This window comes from Amphiprion ocellaris, chromosome 11 (assembly GCF_022539595.1).
Source record: "Amphiprion ocellaris isolate individual 3 ecotype Okinawa chromosome 11, ASM2253959v1, whole genome shotgun sequence".
Taxonomy (NCBI): Eukaryota; Metazoa; Chordata; class Actinopteri; family Pomacentridae; genus Amphiprion; species Amphiprion ocellaris.
The window spans coordinates 22,658,279-22,684,278 of NC_072776.1; the positions used below are offsets into that span (position 1 = coordinate 22,658,279).

General features: G+C 38.8%; 2 protein-coding genes across 2 annotated transcripts; both read right to left on the reverse strand.

The window, feature by feature from the left end:
• Window positions 1-4,402: 4,402 nt before the first annotated feature.
• On the reverse strand, window positions 4,403-15,947 carry cops8 (COP9 signalosome subunit 8). Its single transcript, XM_023280752.3, has 7 exons — window positions 15,798-15,947; window positions 15,018-15,088; window positions 13,949-13,997; window positions 11,361-11,493; window positions 6,147-6,254; window positions 5,885-5,947; window positions 4,403-5,030 (listed from the first exon to the last, which is right to left on the reverse strand). Exons 1-7 carry the CDS (start codon window positions 15,867-15,869, stop codon window positions 4,951-4,953), a joined length of 576 nt encoding a protein of 191 aa, XP_023136520.1. The 5' UTR covers window positions 15,870-15,947; the 3' UTR covers window positions 4,403-4,950.
• trim63b (tripartite motif containing 63b) lies at window positions 8,162-10,098 on the reverse strand. Its single transcript, XM_035953036.2, is given in 2 exon segments — window positions 8,162-9,025; window positions 9,028-10,098. Coding segments are annotated over 2 exon segments (1,047 nt in total). The 5' UTR covers window positions 9,656-10,098; the 3' UTR covers window positions 8,162-8,606.
• Window positions 15,948-26,000: the final 10,053 nt, after the last annotated feature.

Consider the following 26,000-nt stretch of genomic DNA (forward strand, 5'->3'; position numbering starts at 1 on the left):
CTGGAAACGCAGCATGCCCCTGTGTCCTCACTTCAAAGCGTTCTCCCAGCTGGTTCACAACACTGTCTTGACATATTTCATGTATCATGTGAACCTGTAAAACTGTGTTGGTTATCTGCATGCATCAAGTTACTCAGTATTAATGGTCTAATAGGGTTTTACAGAGCACCAAAGTCGTATTATAAAAACTGATTTATTATCTGCTGCCAGCTACAAACTCATTGCTCTTATGTGCACAGATTCAGGCTGCACACAGCTTGAATGTTTAAAACCTTAAAAACACAAAGATATCTGCTGCATTTAAACATTCACAGTTAAGTTGAAAGGCTGAGGAATATTTTCCCTGAGCAACATTCAGCCTTACAATCACACACACACACACACACACACACACACACACACACACACACACACACACACACACACACACACACACACACACACACACACACACACACACACACACACACACACACACACACGGGTGGCACATGGGTTAAATTACAGTTGAGAAATTAACAAAGGTTTCCAAGGCAATTTAACTTTGAAGAGACATAGTCTACAGCATCATAAGCATGTAAATGTACCACTATCACAGCACTGAAATACACAGAAAAAAAAAGTCTTGTTACTTAAATCTAAAGCACAATTTGCTATCAGTTAAATTCAGATCAAAAAATTAGAAGTAAAAGTACTCAATACACAGAATGGACAATTTCTGATCAAAATATATGTTAATGAATTATATTTACTAATACATCAATGTACACATCACTTGACAGCATGGGGGGGCTAATTTTAACTACTTTATATTGTACTGGGTAGTACAAGTATATTACAACAATAATAATAACGTCATAATTTGTTGACTATATTATGTAAAATAGTACCTAAAGCTAAGTGTAATGAGGTTAAAAAAAAGTGGAGTAGAAGTATAAAATACGATAAAATAGACGTACTTAAAGAACAATACCAATCAAAAGTTTGAATACACCACCATATGAAGGGGTTTTCATCATTCTGCCGGCTTCATGAGATTGTCTCCTGGAGCTTTTCCAACAATCTTGAAGGATTTCCCACATATGCTGAACACTTGTTGGATTCTTATGCTCATCCAAAACCATCTCAGCTGGGTTTAGGTGGGTGATTGTGGAGGTAAGGTCATGCGATGCAGCATTCCATCGCTCTGCTTCTCGTTCAAACAGCTTGGACAGATTTTGGAGGAGGCATATTATGTTGCTGCAAGGAGTTGTGGTCATTATTGGTTAAGTGTTGATTGATTTCCAAACAAATGTCCAATAGTGTCACCAGCAAAGCTCCGTCACACCATCCCAGTCCTCCTTCATGCCTCATGGTGGGAACCACACATGCAGATACCATCCATTCATGTTTTCTGCATTCTTCAGACCAAGGTCCAGATTTCCTCTGGTCTAATGTCTAATTATTGTGTTTTTTGGAAAGCACTTTTCTTGCGTCTGTCTTACATACCGTAAGAGCAGGCTACATCTGAGCAAAAAATTGTATTAAATACTCAGCTGTAGCCTGAATAAAATCAGATCCACTAGTGCCGTAAGCATTAGGAAGTGATGTTGATAAGCCTAATAATTTCACATTTACACACTCAGCAACATTTGCTAGAAAAGGAAGCTTTCTTTGCTGCTCTGGCTGCAGCAGATGTGCTGCTTTTACCTGGAATATATTTCTGAATTCTTTAAATTGGTTTAGGATTATAATTTGTCCTCTTTGTGAGGACGGCTCTAAACCTGTTCATGTTTGTGATTGATCTTCTGGTGCCAGCATGGCCCCTTTCGTGTACACGTGCTCAGAGCTAGATTCAGAAGCCCTGGTTGATTTGCTGAGCTGACAAACACCTCTGTGACTGCTTAATGTGACTGTAAAGCTGTAAAGCTAGATAGAAAGATATTCTGCATATGCTGAACTTCCCTTGTCCTGCAGGCCTTTGGAAACCTGCCATCAATCTGGAGATGAACAACAAACAGGTTGAAGCATAAGCAGATAATATGAAATGTAGCTGTAACATTACTGTAATGCAATACTAAGTAATGAGGTTGTGCCCAGCTCTGTTACTGGCACACAGAGAAAAGGTGAGATATATAGGTTTTGAAAAATGAAATAGATACACAATGTATCTACTTTGTAAATTAGCTATCAACATTTTTGATAACAAAAATAACTAAATTGCATTCAGTTTTGTATCAATTGCAACACTTCATCAAGAACTTTAGGTGCCAACAATTTATCTATTGACCCGTACATGTATCGAACCCATGACCATGGTGTCATCAGCACCACGCTCTAATTAACTGAAGTACCCAGCCCTAAAACACATGGATCATAAAGTATGTATATAGCGCATTAAGACATACTTCAGATTTTACTCTTACACATGTATCAGTTGTCCACATATGTACAGCTAATATTCATGACTGTATAAGTCCTCTCCAGCTCTGCTGCTTCACCTCAGGATTCCATCAGTCCTGAAGATTTATGTGGGCACAACACACGTGCCTCCATGTCCACATTTAGCGTCGCTGAAACTCTCGAAGGACAGCAGGAGCACTGCAGAGTGATCAGGGTCAGATACCTTCTCACACTTGTGCTGACTCATGACTGCCTCGCTGCTCTGTCAGGGAGCCAAAGCTGGTTCCACACATGCCTGCACATGGATTGAGTCCACACGTGTTCGTATACAGCAAATACATCAACAGATACTGTAGCATCTAAATATACACTACCTTTCAAAAGTTTGGGGTCACTTCAAAATGTCCTTATTTTTGAAAGAAAAGCATTTTTTTTTCAATGAAGATAACATTAATGAAATGACTTAAATGAATGAAATACAGTCTAGACATTGCTCTTAAATTATCTGTGGTTGTTGCTCATTCAGTGAAGGACAGAATGCATGTCGCTAGTTTAGATTGGTCTAGAATGTATACACTATTGTTCAAAAGTTTGGGGTCACTTAGAAATGTCCTTATTTTTGAAAGAAAAGCAGAAATGCAGTCTAGACATTGTTAATGTGGTAAATGATTATTGTAGCTGGAAACGGCTGATTTTTAATGGAATATCTCCATAGAGGTACAGAGGAACATTTCCAGCAACCATCACTCCTGTGTTCTAATGCTACATTGTGTTAGCTAATGGTGTTGGAAGGCTAATTGATGACTAGAAAACCCTTCTGCAATTACGTGAGAACATGAATATAAGTGTGAATTTTCATGGAAAACATGTAATTGTCTGGGTGACCCCAAACTTTTCAACCGTATACACTACCGGTGAAAAGGAGTGATGGTTGCTGGAAATGTTCCTCTGTACCCCTATGTAGATATTCTATTAAAAATCAGCCATTTCCAGCTAGAATAGTCATTTACCACATTAACAATGTCTAGAATGTATTTCTGATTCATTTGATGTTATCCTCACTGAAAAAAAAGCTTTTCTTTCAAAAATAAGGACATGTCTAAGTGACCCTAAACTTTTGAACAGTAGTGTATACACATGAAACCAATCTAAACCAGTGACATGCATTCTGTCCTTCACTAAATGAGCAACAACCACAGATAATTTAGAAGCAGTAAAACTGCAAAGATTCCCATTTACATATTCAAAGATGCAGTCTGAAGTACATTGAAATGAAGCGAAACACCAAATGCAAACAGAACGGCAATTTCCATGTTTGCAGTCGTCTCCAATGTGCCATTTTCCAAACAAACCATGGCATAAACTAAATGAGCTCCTTGCAACCACAAACATGCAAGGAATGGCCTTGATGCACATGATTTCACACTAAATCACATCAAATGCCTGCCACTTTCTTTTAATGCCAAGCTACAACGGAGATGAAACAACTCCAAAGTGAATGAGAAGTGTTTCAAATTCTCATTCAAAACAGGATACAGAGGGATGGAAATGGAGAAAAAAGAATCACCAGGCATATTTTTTAGCAGTGATAAACATATGGTAGCCAGATAAGCCTTTACAGAATAAAATGACCATCAGTTCTCCCTGATGGTAATTCAAGCTGATTTAGAAAGCATCCGTTTTAGGGTTTGTTATATTTAGCAGACTTATTTTATTACTTTGAGGAAAAAGTGGTGAAACATGCTAAAAATCCTAACTTGCATGTCACAATATTGTAATGCAGACGTGCAGCACACATTAAGTGGATTTAAAAGTCATGTCATTTTGGGTTATAAATGTGTATTAGCTGGAATGTGAGCTAACCTGCTGGCCGGATGTGGCTTAATTATGCATGAATAGTTTGTTTCCTCACAAATTCTGTTCATATAAATATTCAACATCCTTGACTGAGCCAGGCCTGCTCTGTAAACCAACATCTGAAACTGAGCTCTTTCATAAAATACAATAAAAGAATACTAAATTAGAAACAGCAAAATATTTATTCACCAGTCAAAACATAAACTTCAAAATATGAGGTCTGACGACTGAACTCCACACAGTGATGCATGCATGCCAAGACTTCTGTTACCTGATGACGCTTGTTTCATGGTATCCTTCAAGTGCTAAAACAGAATGGCTGTACTGCACATACTATACTGGTTTTTGGATTTGTATTGGGAGGGAAGGCTTTGTTAGGTTAATGATAAAAACAAAATGACAGTGATTTGAGACATACTCTGTTTGAAATCGGACCTAAAACTTACACATCAGGTGGGTTCCAGAAAGCAAAAGGAGCATCATAAAACATTGTAGTCTGAAAATTAACACATTTTCAACAGCGGAATCTGTATTAGTCACTGAACATAAACAGGCATCTCTTGGAGAACAGCTTGCAGCATTCATGCAAGATGATGGGTGTTTTTGGTACATCTTTCTTTATCAGGGAGTGGGATGAAGAGTCCATCCAATCTTGGATTCTCCCTCAGTACCAAGCGGGTGAAAAAGGGTGGCAGTTGTTGTGGTGGGTTATCAGTTCTCGAGGAAAGCCACGTAGTCAGTGAGTCTGGCCAACTGCTGCTCATTTGGAACCAAAGAAACAGGGGGAGGATCTGTTGAGAGAGAGGAGAACAGAGGAGAAAGACGCAGAGGAGAAGTTGAGTCAGAGGGGGATTCCTTATTGAGCCAAGTGCTATCGATCTTCTTACTCGGCTGCTACGGCTCACGTGGTTCGACTCAGCAGACACCCAGTAGGGTGCAGGTTTCACGTTAACCCCGCCGACCACATCTGCACATGTGCTCACCGCTTCCACTGATCTGTTTATCAACACAACCTGCAGAGCCTTCCTATGTGACTGCAAGACATTCTGCATGGAGATCATTAGAATACTTTACATCCATCCCAAACGCAAGGATTTCCTGTGTGAGATCTACTCAACAACCAAATCACCAAACACTATTAGGTTTCAGTGGTGGTGTTGTAAAGCCAGACAAAAAGAAAAAGCAGACGAGTGGGGATTAATGGTGAGTGGGTTAGCTGTGAACATGTGTGCAACAGATGCTATGGTAATGCAAAAAGGTCTGATGATTACAGAGAGGAGGACAGACCACAACCTCCATACGTGTCCTCAAATCAGACGGAACAATCCATGACCCTGTGAGTTGAGGACATGTAATGATGTCATAACAATTCTGACAAAATAAGGAGGAAAAAAAGGACCACAAAAGTTTGGAAAGTATAAACATATAAAACATTTCAATAGATTCTTGGAAAAGGAAAATGTTATCAGCTTTTCACTGAGATTGACATGCCTCCTAAATCCCTGCTTGCAACATTTTGATGTGTCTAATAAAATCTAGGAGGAAGAGAAGTAGGGAGGTGGGTGAGAGTTACTCATGAAGACGAAACCAGCAGACTAATGGGCTGATGATATTTACAGTTTTATAGACCAATACTGCCACCTACCTGGCTTTTTGGGCATCACCATCCTGGTAACAGGGTCTGCCTGCCAGCCTTGGCTCACCACACCTTTGGACAAAGAAGAAAATACAGTCATTAGTGAACACGAACATGGCAACGCAATGGAAATTAATTGCATTACACCCCTATAGATTTACTGCTCGACTTTAGCTGTGTTTCATCTAAAAATTACACATCATTTGTGTTATTGGCAATAACGATTTTTACTGCTAAAATATTTTCTGGGATGGTATGAGGTCAATCCTACCCTTTACTGCCTCTTCCACAGAGTAGCCGACAAAGGCAGCGAAATCTTCCGCTGTGATGGAAGTGTAAGCCTGGGCCACGAGACTGTACGCCCTTTGCCTTGTGCTCTCTGTGAAAGACATCAATATCAGATAGGTTCATATGGAGTCCACATGAGCTAAATCTGTGCTCTGGTTCTATTTAAAATGCACACAGTATATGGGCAGCGTGACTTACTGTGATCCTCCAGACACAGTGTATGTTGCAGCATTTTAACATGGTATTTAAGCACCATGTCTCATGTAATCAAAGCTGCTAATGAGCAACAGCACTGGAGGCGGAAGACTGAACAACAATTAATCAGGAGTGAAAGGTTTGTGAAGTCAGAGGCTGTGCTCTGCTATGATCATCAGCAATCATGGAGTACTATGTTTAGCTAAAATGTCAAGTGAATGCTAGATGTCTGCACAAAACCTTTGTTATTTTAAGTTCTTCCTGATCTTGCAAATTCTTCCACTTAAGATTTGGTTTTGGTAGTTCTGTATGTTTGACAAGTCACTTCCTTTCACTCCAAACATGCACATGGTCAGATGCAGCTCCAGCTCAGGAGCTGGTCTGGGATTTAAAATAAAACAAAGTTTGTCTCCACAAAAGCTCAGCATTGTCTTCTTTTAACTGCCTTTCAATCAAGGATACTTAGCACAACATCTTAAATGTTAAATGAAGCATGTATAAGGCAAATCATGGATGGTATATGCAGAGAAGTGCTCACACTAAAGCCCACTGAGGTCTTTATCAGTAGGCACTAGCTACAGCTTCCAGACTACCCTATTTATCTTGACATGCTGCTGTAATTGTTGAGATTACTGTAGGAGTGACGGGGCCTCACGACAACATACAATGGCATATAGTTGCTGCTGCTCCTGCAGCTATCACGTAAATGCCTTCGGGTTGTGGCCTTTGCTGTTTTATAGCCTAGCAACGGGTTATGTGTACCAACAGTCAGCCCTGAGTCTGCAGCAGTAACAATAACAAGTGGGATGAGAAAAGACAGCTGTGTAGGGGAAGGCCGGAAATTTGTCAAGAGCTCTTTCCCATTCTAATGTCCAAGGAGCTTCCTGTCCTCAGTGTTATTGTACTTGTCGAAAATGAAGCAGAAAGGTCAATGATATTTCACTTGGAAAACTATGTGAACACTGTGTGTATTATGAACCAAACTTTTATTCTGTTATGATTTTAATCAAGTTACGGTTGTAGAGTAGTATCTGCAGTTCTGATTTAAGCACTATGGTGATTTAAACAGACCATTACTACCAAGAAATGTTGATAAAATTATATTGTTTAGTTGTTAGGATGCACACCACTGATGAATAACACTAAAGAATTTTCCCCTCTTCAGTCAGCATAAAATTACCATCTGTTAAAAATGAATCACATACCGCAGGTCATAAAACTGCTTGTTGTGTTGGAACAACTTCCTTGCACCTGACTGGCTGCAGATTAGTATGCTCCCAACCAAGCAAAGCAGGTCATCTAAAGGGGCTTTTTTGTAACTCAGTCCCTTGGAAGACATGTATTTTTACCGTGGCCTCTTGACCGCTTGAGGATGACTTGTATAGCAACCGGACCGGCCTTTCTTAGCGTGCCCTTCTGACACTTCAGAGTTGGGTGGGAGCTGCTGAGCAAGACGTCCATGAGTGGGAGGATGGGAGTTTTATGGAAGAGAAACAGGACCTGGCCTGTCCTTCTCTGACAGTCTATTCCAGGGCTGCTATCATTTCTCACCCTCTCACCTCTTAAAAATAGCCCTCACTTTTCACCAGCAAAGGCAAAGCAGACAGGACATGGCAAGGGCTTTTATTTTTAAATACAGTCGATTGCCAAGTAAGAGCAGCAACAGACTGGGAAACATTTTGACGCAAAGAAAAGCTATGCAACCAGAATAATACTTGGTCATCATAGCTTTCCTTCTTTTTAATGCCCTCTTCATTCAAAGAAAAAAATCATGTTTGAAATTAGGCCTAATAATAGAGCAAGTTGGTGCTTAACTTCATGCAGCTTTATTCCACGAATCAGAAAAGACAGATTTGGTAATTACAAATCAATCAGCTGATCACCAATTAAACACAAACTGACAAAGTGAGAAAGGAAATCTGCTAAAATACAAAAATTCTACTAGCTACATATGAAGAAAATGATGTGCATTCAATCTTCATACATTCTGGATTTACATTTCTGTAGACCTATTTGGCTTAGAAGTAAAAAAAGTATAAAAAGATGTTAAGAAAAGGCACAGATATGACATTCAAATTAAATATTGCACTGACAGTAGGGACAAGCCATTTCAGCCCACATCCATCCTAGCCTTATATTTCATTCAATATCCAAGGGAGAGTCCTTGTGATACACACTTCCCTATTTCGAAAAAAACTTTCAAAAGCACATATTACAATACTAAAGTCCATAACCACTTCTGTTTTCATTATTCCTCCTCTTCCTCCTCCTCTTCTTCTTCTGCATCCTCAAATTCATCATCGTCACCCACTCCGAAGTCCATCTTCGCAAGGACCGCTTCAACATGCTCTGTTGCCAAAGTAAAGTGGTCCAGCTTCTCAAAGCCTGGCTCTGGTCTGTCTTCTCCCATTGAGGATTTGGCTGCATCTTTGGTCTGTGTGATAAGGCCCTTTGAAGCCAAAAGAAACTCAGCTGCTCCACTCTGCTCCAATGCCCTTACAGCCGAATCTGTCAGCTCTGAACTAGCCTGCAGTCGTTCACCATAACGTTGAGCCAGTGCACGCAGAGCTGCCACTTTTTCATCTTGCTCTTTCCCAATCTGCTCCAGCAGAATGGTCTTGCGCTCTTCTAGGACAGCATATAACAGATCAAAGCGTTCACCCAGCCCTGTTTAGCACGCTGAGCATTCTCCTGTACAGCACGGCAGGCATCCTCCATCTGGTTGAGGAGAGCCTGCAGGCGCCCATTGCTGGCCACCAGGGTATCAATAGCATTACTCAGTTCACCTTTCTGGGCCTGGTAAACACTTGCTAAAGGCGCCACCTCACAGTCCTTATGCTGGCCAAACACTTTGCACATTGAGCAGGTGGGTACTTGGCAGGTCACACAATAGATATTGATTTTCTCATCCTCATGTTCTTGGCACATTGGTTCTTTGGTTTCTTTCGGCTTCAGGGTGGTTTCTGTGCTTCCACTGTTGCTACCTTCTTGCTGCTGCTTATAGAGGTCGATGATATTTTCCACCAACAAGTTACGCTGGAGGCCATGCACGCCATGGCGGTCAAGCACGACCTCAAACCGGCAAGTAGGACAGCGAAAGACGCCACCAGAAAAGCGGTATGGGTTGCGCGAGTCATAGAGGTCACTGGCACAACCACGGCACAGGTTGTGCTGGCAGGGCAGGATGACCACAGGTTTGGTGAACATATCCAGGCAGATGGGGCAGCTCAACTGCTTCTCAAGGCTGTCCATGGGGCTTGGGGGCCGAACCATAGATCCTGTCCTCTGGACGTCCATAATGAAAAAGTCTCTGGTTATAGCTAGACCTAGTTAGCCGATTGCCACAAATGACTTAAGTGGAGAGCAGACACTGAGAGCGTATCCTTAGTGTTTCCTGTCACTTGTGAAATGCTTCTATCTATTCTGGTTGAGAGCTAGCAGCTCTGTCCTTTATACCAGCCCCTCACAACTGGTGACACCCGATCCTTTCCACCAACCAGAGCACACATTCCTGCCTGCTTGCCGGCCGGGGATCTTTTCACAGAAATGTCCCCCTCCTACCCAGTGCAGCATGTGTCACCTGTCCCAGTGAGCACTGTGTCCCCTCTAACAGAGACAGAGTGGTAGACGGAGCAGAGACAAACAAGGTGCATGTGACTGGATCAGAGGAGTCCCACCTAGGAGAGGGAGCTCAGTCTAATTGGTAAACAACTCAATGTCAACATCATGCAACAGTTGTTTTTCAATTTTTTCTATTTTGATTTGCTGCCATTTGCCTAGTTTATGTACATAAGCTGCTTAGTTTAGTAAACAAGAGCAACTTAACTCATGCTCTTAACATTGATATTTCAATCTGAATCAACTAATGACATTGACAGGTCTGATGACTAATTATGTCCTTACTCAAGTAGATTAGTCAATTATTATAACATAATGAACTTTAAAAAACTAAAAATGTGTTAATCAATTCCACCAAAATGTCACACTGTACTTATTTGTCTTTGTCTTGTTGATCAGACCAGATAAAAAATATTAACAGGCTTATGGTAAATAGGATGCTAGGTCTTGGCTGCTGTTTTTGATACAGTGGCTATTTAGATGTAGCAAAATGTTGCTTTCACACAAACAATGGTAAGACAATAGTCTCAACAGTCAACACAAAGTGTATATACCACCCGTACCAATGCAGAATACACATTCACTTTCAAGGAACTTTATATTCTTAATGTCCTTCTTTTTTTTTTTTTTTTTTTTAATTAAATGCTTCTTTAGTAATATTTTTAGGGAAAATTTATTAATTTAAATTTAAACACCTAGTTTCTCATATGCACCACATCTACCAAGCAGTCATAATCAGTGGTTATCCAAGTGTCTTATGACATACATCAATAGCAGATCAACATGAAGTTCGTAAACATGAGGGAGAAGCTATTCTTAAACTCTTGCACAAGGGAACCATCACATGGAAGTGCTACAATTGTGCACATGATGGCAACAATTTTATACAGTGATGTTTCCACAACATTATTGTTTTGATGTTAAACCATGTGTGAAATCAAAACACAATAGAAATCCCTATATATGATGTTATTTAATTATTGGGAACAGTTTTGTGAGCTTATATGAACAAGTAGATTGAAATTCAGAGTAAGGTGTTGTTCCCATTTGAACTTCCCTTCATGGTTCCAACAAGTCATATTGCTGCAGATCAAAATGTTATAAACATTTAAATGCTGCCTTAATGTCCTAACCTGTTATATTCCCACTGCTGCTGGATTGCATCATAGCTGCAACTTTTATCAGCTGGTGCCCCCTGCTGACTAAGACTCTGAATCATACAACAAAAATATGAATGTTCATTCAACATTCTTACATGGGAGTTCCCCCACATCTAAATGTGTACATCATATAAATAGTGGTGCTATTAATCTGAAAAGCTTCATGACATATCAAAGTAAAGAGGTGAAAAGGTAAGATGGGACATGTTTCTTTGAGTTGTTACCTCTCAGGGCCTCCATGACTGGAAGGATATTCTCTGACCACTGGTAAGCTGCGATGGCTGTGTAGATCCCTGGAAAGTCTCTCTGCCAAATGCGCTGGCCAACAGCCCAAATAGCTGTTAATTCAGGGTTTGCCTGTATATAACAAGTGGAAAGCATTTAGCATGCTACAACTGACACACTTGCGGTGGTTTCCATGCTACTGTCAAGAGCCTTCACGCCCAAATACTCAGGATGCTTAATCACAGGGGTTACATTTTTTAAACTCTCAACTAGGCCTGAAACAATTCCTCGAGTAGTTCGATTACTGGCAGAGAATTTTGCATCGAGGCTTCGTTTAATCTACTATATACTATACTGGTGGACCATGGTCCGAGTCCGGATCCAGACACCATCCTACACGGACCCAGACCAATAATTACTAAATTATAAGCAGATTTTAAATTTGATGGGATGCTTCTATTTTAACTGGCGTAGGTTTTCTAGTGTTTACGCTGTTGGTTTAGCAGATCAAAGGGCTGTACAGTGAAGCAGGTTTAATATAGTAAGGCTTTCTTTGTGTAAGTTGGCTCGACAAAAACTGAAACCTCAGTCAGGGACAACAGATCTCACAAAGGTGGTTATCAATTTTTTTGGTAACTCAGACTTTTTGCATCAAACTCGTCACACAAACAGGAATGTTTAACGATCATTTGATTCGTTTTCTGCACAAAATGAACCGATCTCGAACAGGTTGTTTTAATGTAGAACAATGAGGAAAATAAAAATTTATGATGGCAAAAAGCTGCGACCGGAAATTATGTAAGACAGGAATGCTGGTAGAAAACTGTTAAACGTGTGTAAAGTATTTACTTTACCAATCAATGCAACTGATTATTGATAACGGACAGCTGCACAATAAAACTATCAAACTTCATATATTCAAACATGATATTGTATTGAAGTGCATGTAGGTCTGACACTGTCCTATAATGCAGGAACTCACTTTAATTTTTGGCCAAATCAAAGTGAAACTAAAGGTACTGATTGAATATTCTCTGTAATAATACTAATAAACTAATTAGTTTTCTACTTTGTGTTCTATCAGCGACAGTGTCAGCAGTTTAAACGGATCAAACATAAAAATATATTTTTGTGACTTCTGCATTATCAACTAAATACTTGTGGGGTTCCCATGGCAATGCGCTGAATACAGTTTGTGATACTGTAACTTAACGGTTTTATTCAGTGATTTTAGTGACATACAGCTCAACATGTTTACACAGAAAACATACCCCCTCAGCTGAGAATCTGTAACACTCAAGAATCTTCAGGAAACACTTTGGTTAAATTGAGAGGCTTCTTCCAGTTGATTTAAATCTAAACGCTCAACATAACCTGCTCTGGACCGGGTTAGCTCCACAGCCTGTTATCATGGAGATCTAGCTGGTTAAAACAGAGACACTTTCACTGAAATCTCTGACTTTAGTCTCAACATACCTTCTAGCCCACTAGTCTCACTTCAGTCGTCAGGAAACACAGAGACCAACTGCATGAGAGTTAGGCCGTGAACATAATTAAGACTAAATATATTATGTTCACGGCCTAACTCTCATGCATTTGGTCTCTGCCTTTCCTGACAGCAATAAATATATTTTAGCAATAAAGACAGAATTTTGATTAAAGAAGTTGCACATACTGGCCGATTAACCAGTACAGAAACATAAAAAAAATTTGGGTAATCAGCAATACTGTTAGTTTAGGGCAGTGGTGGCAAACAACTTACACTGGGCGGTGGTCTAATATATCTGTTAAGCACTATAGAGACACACACACACACACACACACACACACACACACACACACACACACACACACACACACACACACACACACACACACACACACACACACACACACACACACACACACACACACACACACACACACACACACACACACACACACATAAAAAAACTCAAAATTAATGTGTCATTTTTTGTGTGTAGTACTATTTTGTGCCATAACTATTATATACTTCACATAGCACATGAGTGAGTTGAATTATAAGTAAAAATATACATTACATATCATCATGACAACTGTTCTGCTCCTCTGATCATTTACACAATAGTTTAAACCGTGTCAGACGTGCTACAAAATGTAAGTGGTATGGCTATTAAACAATAAGAATGTACTCATGTCAGTTGAGCCACAGGATACAGGCTGCTGGATAGCTCAGCAACTAACACTGATCTCCCATGACTTTGGCACGGGAGATCGGTGGTTCAAATCCCGAATGCAGTGTAAACTCTTAGGCAAAGTTCTTAGTGCAGGCTGCCTACATACCTCGTATTGTATCTACTCTTAGAAGCACGTCGCTAAATTATATTGTAAAAAAAAAAGGGCAGCTGAAAGCTTAAATCTGTTCAAATTAAACTGAACTACAGCATTAGTCTTATTGAAGAAATAAATAACTGCATACATTCTACACTGCAGCAACCAACTTTTGTATGAAGCTGAATGAGTAGCAGATATGCCATGTGGTGTACTGAAATAGATTTTAGCACAACTTTCTTTGCAGTTTTTCCATATGTTTTGAAATGCTTACCGATTTTATTGCTTGTGGAATTCTCTTCCAAAGATACCTGGCATTATTCCTGTTGGACCAAAGTCAACACAAGTTAGTGAGTACAGAGAATATAGCTTCATGTTTCATACTGTCATAAAGCCCATTTTGCTATATGGTAGTAAAGTATGGGGTCCACTCCGTCACCCATTAGTACTAACACCCAACAGAATCAAAATAACCAACAAAATGTATGTGCAGAATTCTGCTGATACATTTTACTCATAAACAGAAAACACCAACAAATGCACATAAAGACAAATTAGGCAGATACCTACTGATAATAATGATTCAAAAGATAGAACTACATTTTTAAATCACTTAGAATCCTGTCCCTTGGACCCCCTCTATTTCAAAGTCCTCCAAACCCAACAGCTGAGCCCCTGAAAGAGTTCTGTATGTTAGCTAGTGCTGAGACTAATTGTCTTCTCAGACATACACTAACCATTGCTTTCCAAACCCTCAAGACTAAACCAAATCATAACCCGGTGGAAAGAAACTTGTTTGGAACACGAGACAGCCAAAAACTAAAGCCCAAAATAGATTAAAATGTGATCTGGCACAGGAAGTGAATAGAAATTGCCTGAAAACCTCTACTGTCAGAAAGATACCAGAAACACATCTTAACCAAGTACAGGCTCAGTGGGCAACGTGCTGGTCATCACAACGAAATGAAAACAGAACATGTGGTCACTGTTGGACAGGTGAGGTTGAGAAAGAGATATACTTCCACCTAAGATGTAAAAAAAGTGAATGAAATAAGGAAAACATACTTTAACAATTTCAGCTCGGTCATTTTAGGTTCAAAAGGGCATCATTACTTCTTGTTTACAACACACATAAAGGTTCAATGTACTATTTGTAACGTTATTCCTTTTAATCAGTTATTGGGATATTGGGATAGACCAACTAGTCGAGGTATTATTTTATTCAAGAAGATATATACGTTGCATAGTTGATTTGAAATGAGCTGATGTCTCGAGCATCAAATAAAACCGCTTATAGAGACCAACTCTGTCAGGTACAGAAGACACACATACAGTTGACTTACATGTCATTATTAAGTAAATACAGCGCCAGCAGCTGAGCGTAGACTTGAGGTGTTGCAATGCCCCCTGGAGCCTGTTAAAATAAAATGCAGGCACGAAATTAAAGGTTCAGGCTGAGATAATTAGAAAGCTAAAGTATTTATACATCTCCAAGTAAACCACGTTTTATATTTTAAAGAGTTCTCGCTAATATACGTTAGCTATGCAATGCTAGCTACAGACAGCACGTCGGACAACCGCTACCAGCTGCCCACTGTTGTTATACTTAGCTTCTAGTAGCATCACAATATTGTTCCCATCTTCGACTTTATGTGTTAATAAGGATAAACTGTCAGGCGTAAGCTTACTTACCGACACACAATTCATCTAGTACTAGTTTTTAGCGCCATAAGAGCCTAAATAAAATAGCCTTTACTGGCTGCAGCTGTGTTTACCAACATAACATAGAGACTGACTGTCTGTCTAACTAGCTAGCTACCTACCTACTATCGGCTACTAGCTAAAGTCAAAGCAGACAGTAATGCTGTAAACATCACTGCAGCCAAAATTTGGCAAAGTGAACACAGAACTGGATAATTTACGAGCTCGGTTGCCCAGTATGTCATTTCACAGTGTTTGAAAAATAAAATAAGCCTTAAACATGCTAGCTTCTTAGCCATAGCGCTAGCCCAAACCATAAACTAACTGTTAGCAACGTTACTGTCATGTCTTCAGAGACAGACAGCCTGTAGGGCATCCAATGTTAATACAAAGAATAATGTATTTCGCGTGTCTGTGCTTACCTCGAGTTCTTGAGCTTCACACTGCTCTAATAGTTTATCAAAATTTTCCTCCATAATCACAGCAGTAGGCATGATGATGCCTAGCTGTGGAACCGAGAACTTCTTCTTCTGCGTCTCTGCGGAATGTTCGGGTCGCTGCTGCCCTCAGCTGGATGAAACACAAACTGCAGTGAAATGCAGCTCAAAGTTTCATTAACATCCCCTGGAAACTAAATTTCCACCGTTTATACTAATTGTTCCAATTTTTTTTATTTTTTTTGTTTTTTTTTTTAATCTTTGAGTTTTTTCATTATCATTTAATTTTATTCTGTTGTAGTTTGTATTTATGCTCTTTTACATTTATTTTTATTTTTGTTTATCCTTGCCTGTAAAGCACTTTGAATAACTTCTGTGCATTATTAGGTGCTATCTAAATAAAATCGCCAAGAATAGGTTGACAAAATAAAGTTTGCATTTACATAATAAATGTATTTTGCATGTATTTTTATATGATGTACACTACCGTTCAAAAGTCTGGGGTCATTTAGAAATGTCCTTATTTTTGAAAGAAAAGCAGTTTTGTTTCCAATTACGATAATATCAAATTAATCAGAAATACAGTCTAGACATTGTTAATGTGGTAAATGATTATTCTAGCTGGAAACTGCTTTTTTAAATGGAATATCCACATAGGGGTACAGAGGAACATTTCCAGCAACCATCACTCCTGTGTTCTAATGCTACATTGTGTTAGCTAATTGTGTTGAAAGACTAATTGATGATTAGAAAACCCTTGTGCAGTTATGTTAGCACATGAATAAAAGTGTGAGTTTTCATGGAAAACATGAAATTGTCAGGGTGACCCCAAACTTTTGAACAGGTAGTGTATATTATATTCATAATCTTCAATGTGATGTCCAAATGTATTTACTGAACTGTCTAATATACACCAGGGATTAACCGATTTTTGAATCTTATATTCAGTATTTTTCTGATTATTAGTATTATTATTTTTCTTTAACCAACTCTCAATAAATTAACAATTGAAATATGTGCTACTTTGACTCTGCTGCAGCTGCCTCTATCTGTAGTCACTCTGTGGTTAAAATACTGCTCTATCCAAAACACTGTCTGATGGTTACACAACACTGAGTAAAAGCCTATCAACACTGAAAGATAAATGCTGAAAAGTCATTGTTTAATTGGAACATGAATACATAACCTTTTGGAGTTTCTGTTTTTGGATTTTTTCAGTCGCCTTGATTACAAATCCTTTGTATCAGTGCTAGCTTTGATCAGCTATATCAGTCAACCCCTAATACATAAATAGCATAAATTCCAGGTAGAGAAACCTTGCTATGCACATCTCTATAGAGAGCCAAATGACAAATGACAGGTAAACAATTTGTTGGATTTTTTCTAAACATGCATTTTTTTATTGTACTTTTTCTAGACAGTGAATGAGTTGGCCTGTATTTAACACTGAGCTGAACAATGTCTCATTGTAATGGTTCTGAAAGATGGTGACCAGCATTGGTCCGTATTATGTTGCGTAAATATGATGGTTAACAAAAGGGAAAATATATTACAACAGCAAAATCAGTTGGAAGTACAGTAATAGAAGAATATGAACCTGTTAACTTGAGTAAGAGGTGTAACAATAACTTAGATCATTATTAAACAAGAACATTTGAAACATGTAAAACAAACAAAACCTGAAAACAAAACAAAAACAATTACATTAAAAACAAAACAAAATATTACTTTTATTTAAGCCAGCTTAACTGGCTGCTTCCCAAACTGCTCAAAATGCCATGGTTCTGTCTGTTCATGTCTCTCAGAAACCTATAGGTTTAGATTTAAAATTTCATTGTCATTTCTACAAGAGAAGAAAACCCATTTTCAAGAATTCAGGCTTGTCTTAATGAACATTACCTTACTAAGAAAGTCTGCATTTTGCCTAAATTCACTAATGATCCTCTGCTTCCTTCCAATGCTGGGGATTTCTGTGTTTAAATTCTTTTTGATCTTTCTATTTCCTTTGAAGCAGTTGACTATATACATTTTTTCCTCCTCTGCCTCTAAAAAATGACTTGGTGCCAGAGGCACAGCTTTAATGTGTTTTCACTATTTTGACAGATTATTATTTAGTTGTTGGTTTGAAAAATACTTCTGCCTTCTCCAAGCTTTAGTTTGTCATCTGCGCTATGGGCAATATTTCAATTTTAATGACAGTAAACATAAAATAAAACCTACAGCTCCACTTCAGACATCTGTGTTGTTTCTTTAAATTGACATTGTTTCCAATTCATTCTTCTGCAGGTGATAATCACCTCCAAAGTATTAGCTGAACTTCTGCACACAGTCATCCATCTCTTAGCTTCACGAACTAGTTTTAATCTGTAAGGGCAATAAAAGAAAAAAAAAGCACACTGCTCAAAATGGGAGTTGTTGACAAAAGTTACATTCTGGATTGATTTTCCTTCCTTGTCTTTAAGATTCTTGTTGCAGACACATTCTTTTCTATTTCTTTGTGTATTTGACTTCATGGCATGAAATACTGTGAATTTGTCTCTGTCCTTGGTTGCCATGGTGATGTAAAGTTTCTCTGCCACTGCTTTGTTAAGACATGTTGAAATAAAGCAATGTATAAAATCTGAGGTAGACAAAACCAGACCAGTTCATTCTAGTTTGCTACAAAAACTACACACATACTAGTGTAAGTCTGAAATGACATTATGCAGGAAGTATAATAAAAGATATTTAATGTTCATATCGAAGTCTCATAAGATTTGAAATAAATCTGAAAATTCAAGGCATGAGTATCACAAGCCAGAAGTATTCTGTATACTTCTGTCTTCAAAGGATGGTCTCATCAGATTCCAAGGCATCATTTGAACAACATGGCATAAAAGTTCCCTCTGTTGTACATTCATCCATCATCTATACACCGTGTATTCCTGATTAGGGTTGCTAACATGCTCAATTAACCTGAGCATGTTTTTGAACTGTGGGAGGAAGCCGGAATATCTGGAGAAAACCCACGCATGCACAGGGAGAACATGCAAACTCCATGCATACAGATTCCAGACCCAGGCCGGGATCTTCTAGCTGCAAGGCAACAGTGATAACCTCCACCCACTGTGCAGCCCTCTCTGTTATACAATGAAGATGTTTTTTTTTTTTTTTTAATTTTTTAACACATTTCAGAAATATCATTTGCACCTTAAGGCCAGCAGCGGAGTCAAGCTCTCTGAGGGCCAGAGGCATCCCTGATACCTTTGCAGTGATTTCTGAGGAAGTCAGATTAATACCTTTGGCCTTTTGACCTTTCTACAGACACAACATGTGGTAAGCAAAGAGGCTTAACTTGGACCTAATATGCAGAACACAACACAGTGAGCAGTATTTAAAAGATTTGTTTGTTATTACAGTCACTGATGAGGGTGAGGGAGGCCTGCATACAGGCTGTGAGAGCTGAGATCTGAAGCAGTAACTGGATACCTGGCTCTGTGGTCAAAGGTGTGGAGGTGTTGATAGATTGCTGGCTGTCACAGCAGCCGTCAGGTGGGTTCGTTCCTCGGAGGCCTGAAGCACTTGAGTCACTGAATGATCTGGCAGAGAATGGAGAATAGAACTAGGATTTATGTGCTGCAGATGCTGGATTGGATGATGAAACTCGCATGTGTCCAGTTATAGTTAGTAGGGGGACAGCAGGTCGTCTTGCTCAAACAAAGCGGCCACACATTTACATAGCAAGACAAACAGGGGGAGAGAGGACAGACAAGAAACACGAGGGGACAGACATAAGAAAACAAAAGGGAACAGACATAACAAGAAAACAAACATTCAAATGAATCAGAAAGTGTGTCCAAACTTTTGAGTGGTAGTGTAGGTAATGAAAGCATTTCGTGCTCTCAGACCTCTGCAATGAGCATGTCCAAGGACAAAAATCAAACCAAACCAAATATATTAAATTCTAATAGAAGCACAAAGAAGCTGAACAGTCTCATCATCTATATAGTCTAGTAGCACAAAAAAAATTCCTACACAATCTGTAGTAGAAAGAGGATGGAAAAAATGTGCACAATTGTCAGTTTTTCAACCGAACCAAAAGGGAAGAGATAAATCAGGCTCCCCATGAGCTGAAAAAATGAAATAAATAAGACAGCAGGGAGGATAGCAGATGGAGGAATGAGAGGTGCAGAAAGAGAAGATAATAATCCAGTTTCTGGACATCTTTGCTTTACAAAGTGAGACATACAAAAGTGGACGAGTGATTTTTGTTCCAAGAATCAGCTGGGTTTATTGAAATTTCTGGTGCAACAACGAACCACTGAAAATGAATTGATCCCTGAAGCACCATTGGATAAAGTTGGTTCAACTAGCTCTTTGACCTGCTCAGATACTGGAGGTTTTCTGTGTCTGTGTTGGACTCTACAAAAATTAAGTGTCCTTTTCTACAACTCTCCAGGCTTCTCCTCTTCTCTTGCCTCAGGCTAATGCGCAGCAACCCTCCTACTCTCCTCTTCCACCGTCCTTAGCCCTTTACAAACACACCCACATGTCTCACAAATGAAATGGACTGACTGCATTCATTCTAAAGTACTACAGACTATTCACTTTCCCTGAACACATTTACCCATACACACATTATCTCACATTTCTTAAACTAGAATCATCTGAAGGCTTTATCTTGATTACCAAATTAGGGTGACTTTTCTTATCAGGACTGTGAACTTGAATTTGGTTTTATGTTGATTTAAAGGACTTTTGTGTGTGAGATAAATTTTTGATTAAATATTATTTCAACACGCCCACTAGAACTCTCCTCTGCCTGTCACTCAGCAGAGGACACAGAGGAACCTGTGGCCGCCCACGGGAGAGAAAACTCTCACACTCATGGACCAACACTAGCGACACTTTTTGACTTACAGTCACTAGTTTTGTCTCTAGGCGATAAGTCCTTAACGGGGTCTGAAAAGTTGCTAAATGTAGCGACAAAGTCAACTGGAAGAACTGGGTTGCAGAACTGCTCGAAGTGGAAATGCAAATTTGATTGGCTGGTAGCGTCATGTGGGGCGCTGCGCCGGCTAGAAGCAGAGAAGCGCTATGCCTTAATGATGCCCAGAAGATAAGGAGACAACAGACATACATGCGCATAACTTTTAACCCCGTTTGCATTGACAGGGGGAGGATAAATATTTTTCCAGGACAAGTTAACCGTTTCCAGGACATTTGACCTTTTTTCTCATTTTCCATGACTGGAAAATTGGTCAGTCATTTTCCAGGTTTTCCAGGACACGTGGGAACCCTGCTGATGATAACCTAATGTGCATGTCCTCTGTAGGGTGTGACCTAATGATGAAATATAATAACTTGATGTCAAGATCTGACCAATAGATTTATAAAACTACAATGGTGTCAAAACTGTCCATCAGAAAATACACCCTATAGGCATGGAAAAATGACCAACTCTCACAGCATTTAAGAAGATGCACAGCTCAGTATATCTGCTTTTTCCTTGTGTTGTTTTCACTGCTAAGAACTACTTCTGGATTTTCTGTCGACAATAGATCCTGCTGTCCTTGAACGCTGACTTCTCCTGGTGATTTTTTGAAGAACTTTAAAGAAGCTTTAAGTCTAAGACTTGAACACGGTCAAGTCTTAGACTCTCGCTCATGATTTGGGTCTTAGTTTCCATGTCAAAAGCCCTACCTACAAATCACAGTCTGTGTACAAGAGAAGGGCCACTGGGAAGATGATGGTGGACCTGTATGAGCTGATGAAGTGCAAATGTCTGCTTGTGACTAATCTAATAAAGTGGACATAAATGAAATGGACTAATATGGCATCCATGAGAGTCCGTGACTCCTGACTGTAATGAACCATTTAGACCTGTCAGATTGTCTGGAGCTTTACACAGTTTTTCTTTGCCACTGCCTTCTATTAAATCAATGTGTTAGAATTTATTTTGATCTTGTCGTAAACTGTTTGATGTTCTTTGAGCTTATGTTTATGTATTTTATTCCTTTCAAATCCTATTTACATGCTTCTTTGTATATTTCCTTCTTCTATGCCTCATCTCAGTGCCTTTTCTGGCTTTAATGTTTTTCAGTTGCCTTGTTGTCGTCTTGTCTTTATATTATTGATACCTTTTTCTAAGAATAAACACAAATTTACATCTTTATGGGCAGTTAACCAGTACAGTAGGTTTCCTTGTCTTCAGTCTCCTTGCAACTTTCTGCAAAATTTCAAAGCAGCCATGTATGGCAAACCTAGGAGACTGTAATCCAAGATACCACTGTGTTGCTCTTGTCACAGCCTCAATAATTTAAGCATTTGGAGACCAGAATCCCTGTTATCATAGGGGCTAATGGAGAGGATCAGAAGAATGCAAAGCAGTGGTGTTAATAGCTTAAAAATGCTGAAAGAGAATCCGTTAAACACAGGAATCACATTTTACCACGAAATGAGTGTCAGAACATCTTCCCTCTCTGAAGTGTAGAATGATGGCATAGAGAAAAATGTAAATAGTAATAAATAAAAAGAGAATATCTAGGATAGAGTTTTCATTTACCTAGATTTTTTACTGTGGATGTATCTCGGTGTTTAGCTTTTTGAACAAATCTCACAGTCTGCAGCATCAGTTGAGGTCATAAGGATGTGTGGTCTTCCTAATTCTTAATATAAAACACTCCCCTCCAGTCTTTCTGGGAACTCCTTCTTGGCAGCACTCTGGTTCCCTTTGAACACGGCTGTACTTCAAAGAGGGAGAATAGGAGAAAATGCTCATTTTCTCTCGCACTAGTTAATCTGAAAAAAACAACTGAATGCTGAAATGTGGAAAGCAGTTTTTAGAGAAACTGCTGCCTAATAAATAATCTAATGTAAAAGTAACTGATTTCCATGAAAAATGACACTAAGTTACCAGCGTAATACTCAACCTCGAAAGGCTGCTAAGCTTACTATATATATATATATATATATATATATATATATATATATATATATATATATATATATATATATATATATATATATATATATATATATATATATATATATATATATATATATATATTAACAGAAAACAGATTAACAGAAAATCTATTATTATTTTCTCTGCCCTGTCCTTTCATGATATCTTTTCTTTGTTTTAGGGTGGCACAGTAGTTTGCACTGTCACCTCACAGCAATCAAACTTTGAGTTAGTACCTGATGGTTGACTAAAGCCTTTCTGTGTGGAGCTTGCTCTCCTTGTGCCTGCAGGGGTTTTCTCTGGATGCCACAGCTTCCTTCCACAATCCAAAGACATGTGATAATGTAATTACCAATTCCAAATTGACCATAGGTGTGAGTGTGCTTGAAGTCTGTCTCTTTGTGTTAGCCCAGTGATGGCCTGGTGACCTGTGCAGAGTGAACCTTGCCTCTCACCCAATGTCAAGTAGGATAGTCTTTTACACCTGTGACCTTCCACAGGATAGAGCAGGTACCGCTAAAGAATGGATCTGTGCGTTATAATGAATAAAGATCGCCAACTGATTTGGGTTGTTATGCCTCCCCTTATTTTCCCTGATGCTGAAACGGAACACTGCTTCTGCAATGAAGGCACTTTTACAGCTTATCCATCAATCTTTTCCTTTAGCCACACTGCCCCTGCTTTAGTTGATGTTCCCTATAGACAGGTTAAGGCCTCCACTCCATCTGTCCCCCTGTTTCGTGTTAACATGTTTTCTCAGTCCTATTGTGTGTGCACAGTGAAAGAATAAAAGAGAGCAACAGAGTTTTAAGTTTTAAGACATAAATTTGAGATATGAACAAAATGTTTTGTTCTTTTTGATGCCTTCATGCAATGTTACTCTGATTACTACCATGACTTGTTTAAAAATATGGTGTTCTTCATGATTTCAATCCCTAAAGCCAGGTTACATCCTTAAATCATCCTTTCACCTTTCTAAATCTCAGTTTATACCTTACTTTTATAACTATCAAGGGCAGAGTTTTTTTTCTAAAATGAATCAGTGTCATGAATATTCTATTTTCACTTTCATTCTTTCTTCCATGGTGCCTTCACCTACTTCTGCCCAATGCTAAGATCAGGAACGGCACAATTCCTCACCATTCAGGTTCATTCCATGGGGTGAAATTCACAGATGGTAGGCGGATGCATGTCAAGATTTTTCGGATATTCCCATGAGGAATGGAACCATGCAACATTGATGAAGTGTGTGTGTGTGTGTGTGTGTGTGTGTGTGTGTGTGTGTGTGTGTGTGTGTGTGTGTGCCTGTGTGTGTGTGTGTGTGTGTGTGTGTGTGTGTGTGTGTGGTGAATGATGTATTTAAGGCTGATAGCATGTAACATGTTTGATGTGTGTGTAATTGCCCCTTCAACTGCTTCTTGAATCGCTACCATTACATAACATATGCACTGAGATAAACAAATCAACACATGTACACAAAACAGCTCAATAATTAATTATGAAGTACTGCCACTTCACAATTCACAGTTATATTGAATAAATCATCAACACAGTTAAGTCTAGGTCATTTTGCATGGAATTACCTCTGATGAGAGCTGAGCTTTTCAGCGTGGATGTGTGTTTATGTACTTATGAGTTCTATTACTCTGGATACAGTGATGGGAAAAGTTAACTCTAGTAAAAGTACCAATACAGCAATGTAAAAATATACAATTACAAGTCAAAATCCTGGATTAATAATTCTACTTAAGTAAAAGTACATAAGCATTAGCATTCAAGTAGAAGCACTAGTTCAGTTTAAGTAAGTTTAAGTCACTTAGAAATGTCCTTATTTTTGAAAGAAAATCAGTTATTTTCAATTAAAATAACATTAAATCAGTCAGAAATATAGTCTAGACATTGTTAATGTGGTAAATGACTATTCTAGCTGGAAACAGTGGATTTTTAATGGAATATCTACATAAGGGGTACAGAGGCCCATTTCCACTTTTATTCATGTTAGCACATGAATAAAAGTCTTCAGAGTTTTCATGGAAAACATGAAATTATCAGGTTGACCCCAAACTTTTGAATGGTAGTGTATATGACATCATTAGATTATTACCAGAGAAAGATTAGAGACACGGCTGCATGTTACTGCTATAGCTGCTACTTTCTTCTCTAATCTTTTTTTTTTTAAACATAGCATCATGAAACATTTACTGAAATTACACTATGTGAGAAGTTAACAAAGAATAATATATGTTAAGCTGTTGCAAACCCAAAGACATTCATGATGGGACCCCAGGTAAGTGCACACTTCTTTTTTGAAAGATTTCAGAAATGTGCAAAAGTTGGAGACCACTGGTTTAATTTTTAACAATGTGTTACATTTTAAAAGCTTACTATATTGGATGGAATCTTCATCATAGAAATAATTTTAACTGCCAAATAAATATAGAAGGTAGAAAGTCTAATATGTCCCTCTGAAATGTAGTGGTATAGAGTAGCATAATATTCAAGTTAGCCTGAAGGATGAAAGGACAGCATAATGTAACAGCCACAGACACTTCATCAATAGTAGTAAAAAAAACAGTTTGATCAGTTGTTCGATGAATGCATTAGATGTAAACCACCATAATGACAATGTAAAGTTCAGTAACATGGACAAACCCCAAGCGTGCTCCCTCCCTGAAACATTAACAGCTCATCATATCCCTTAATAATGGAGCCCCTTCACTCTTTGCTGATTCCATGCAGGCCTCCTGAAGCTCTCCTCTTCAGGTGGAGGCTGTGGCCAGCAGAGATGAGTGGTTGACTTTGTGAGGTGGGCTTCACAGTCAAATAGCACTCACAATCCTGGATCTGACACCTCCTCTTCCCACAGGAGGGTATGAGAGTCTGCTCCGAGGGCTGACAGACTGAACAACATCGAGGCCCCCTCCAGTGACATCCAGTCCAGATTTGCCAATCGGAAATTTAACTCTGGCACGGTGTGGCAACTTGACCCTGTTGGCCTTCCATGTGCCTCCGGAAATCCAGATTTTACAAAAACACTATTCTGTTGTACACATTCAGTTAGATTGAATTCATACTTTAATAACTTTTCAATAACTTTATTTATTTATTGCATCTAATTAATCTTAGGTCATGTCAGGATCAGATGATTTCTTTATCCTCATTTATTTTTAGTAATGCGTAACAAATTATATGTTTGTTTTTGTGTGTGTTAACATAAGACTAGAAACATGAGGGTACAGCTT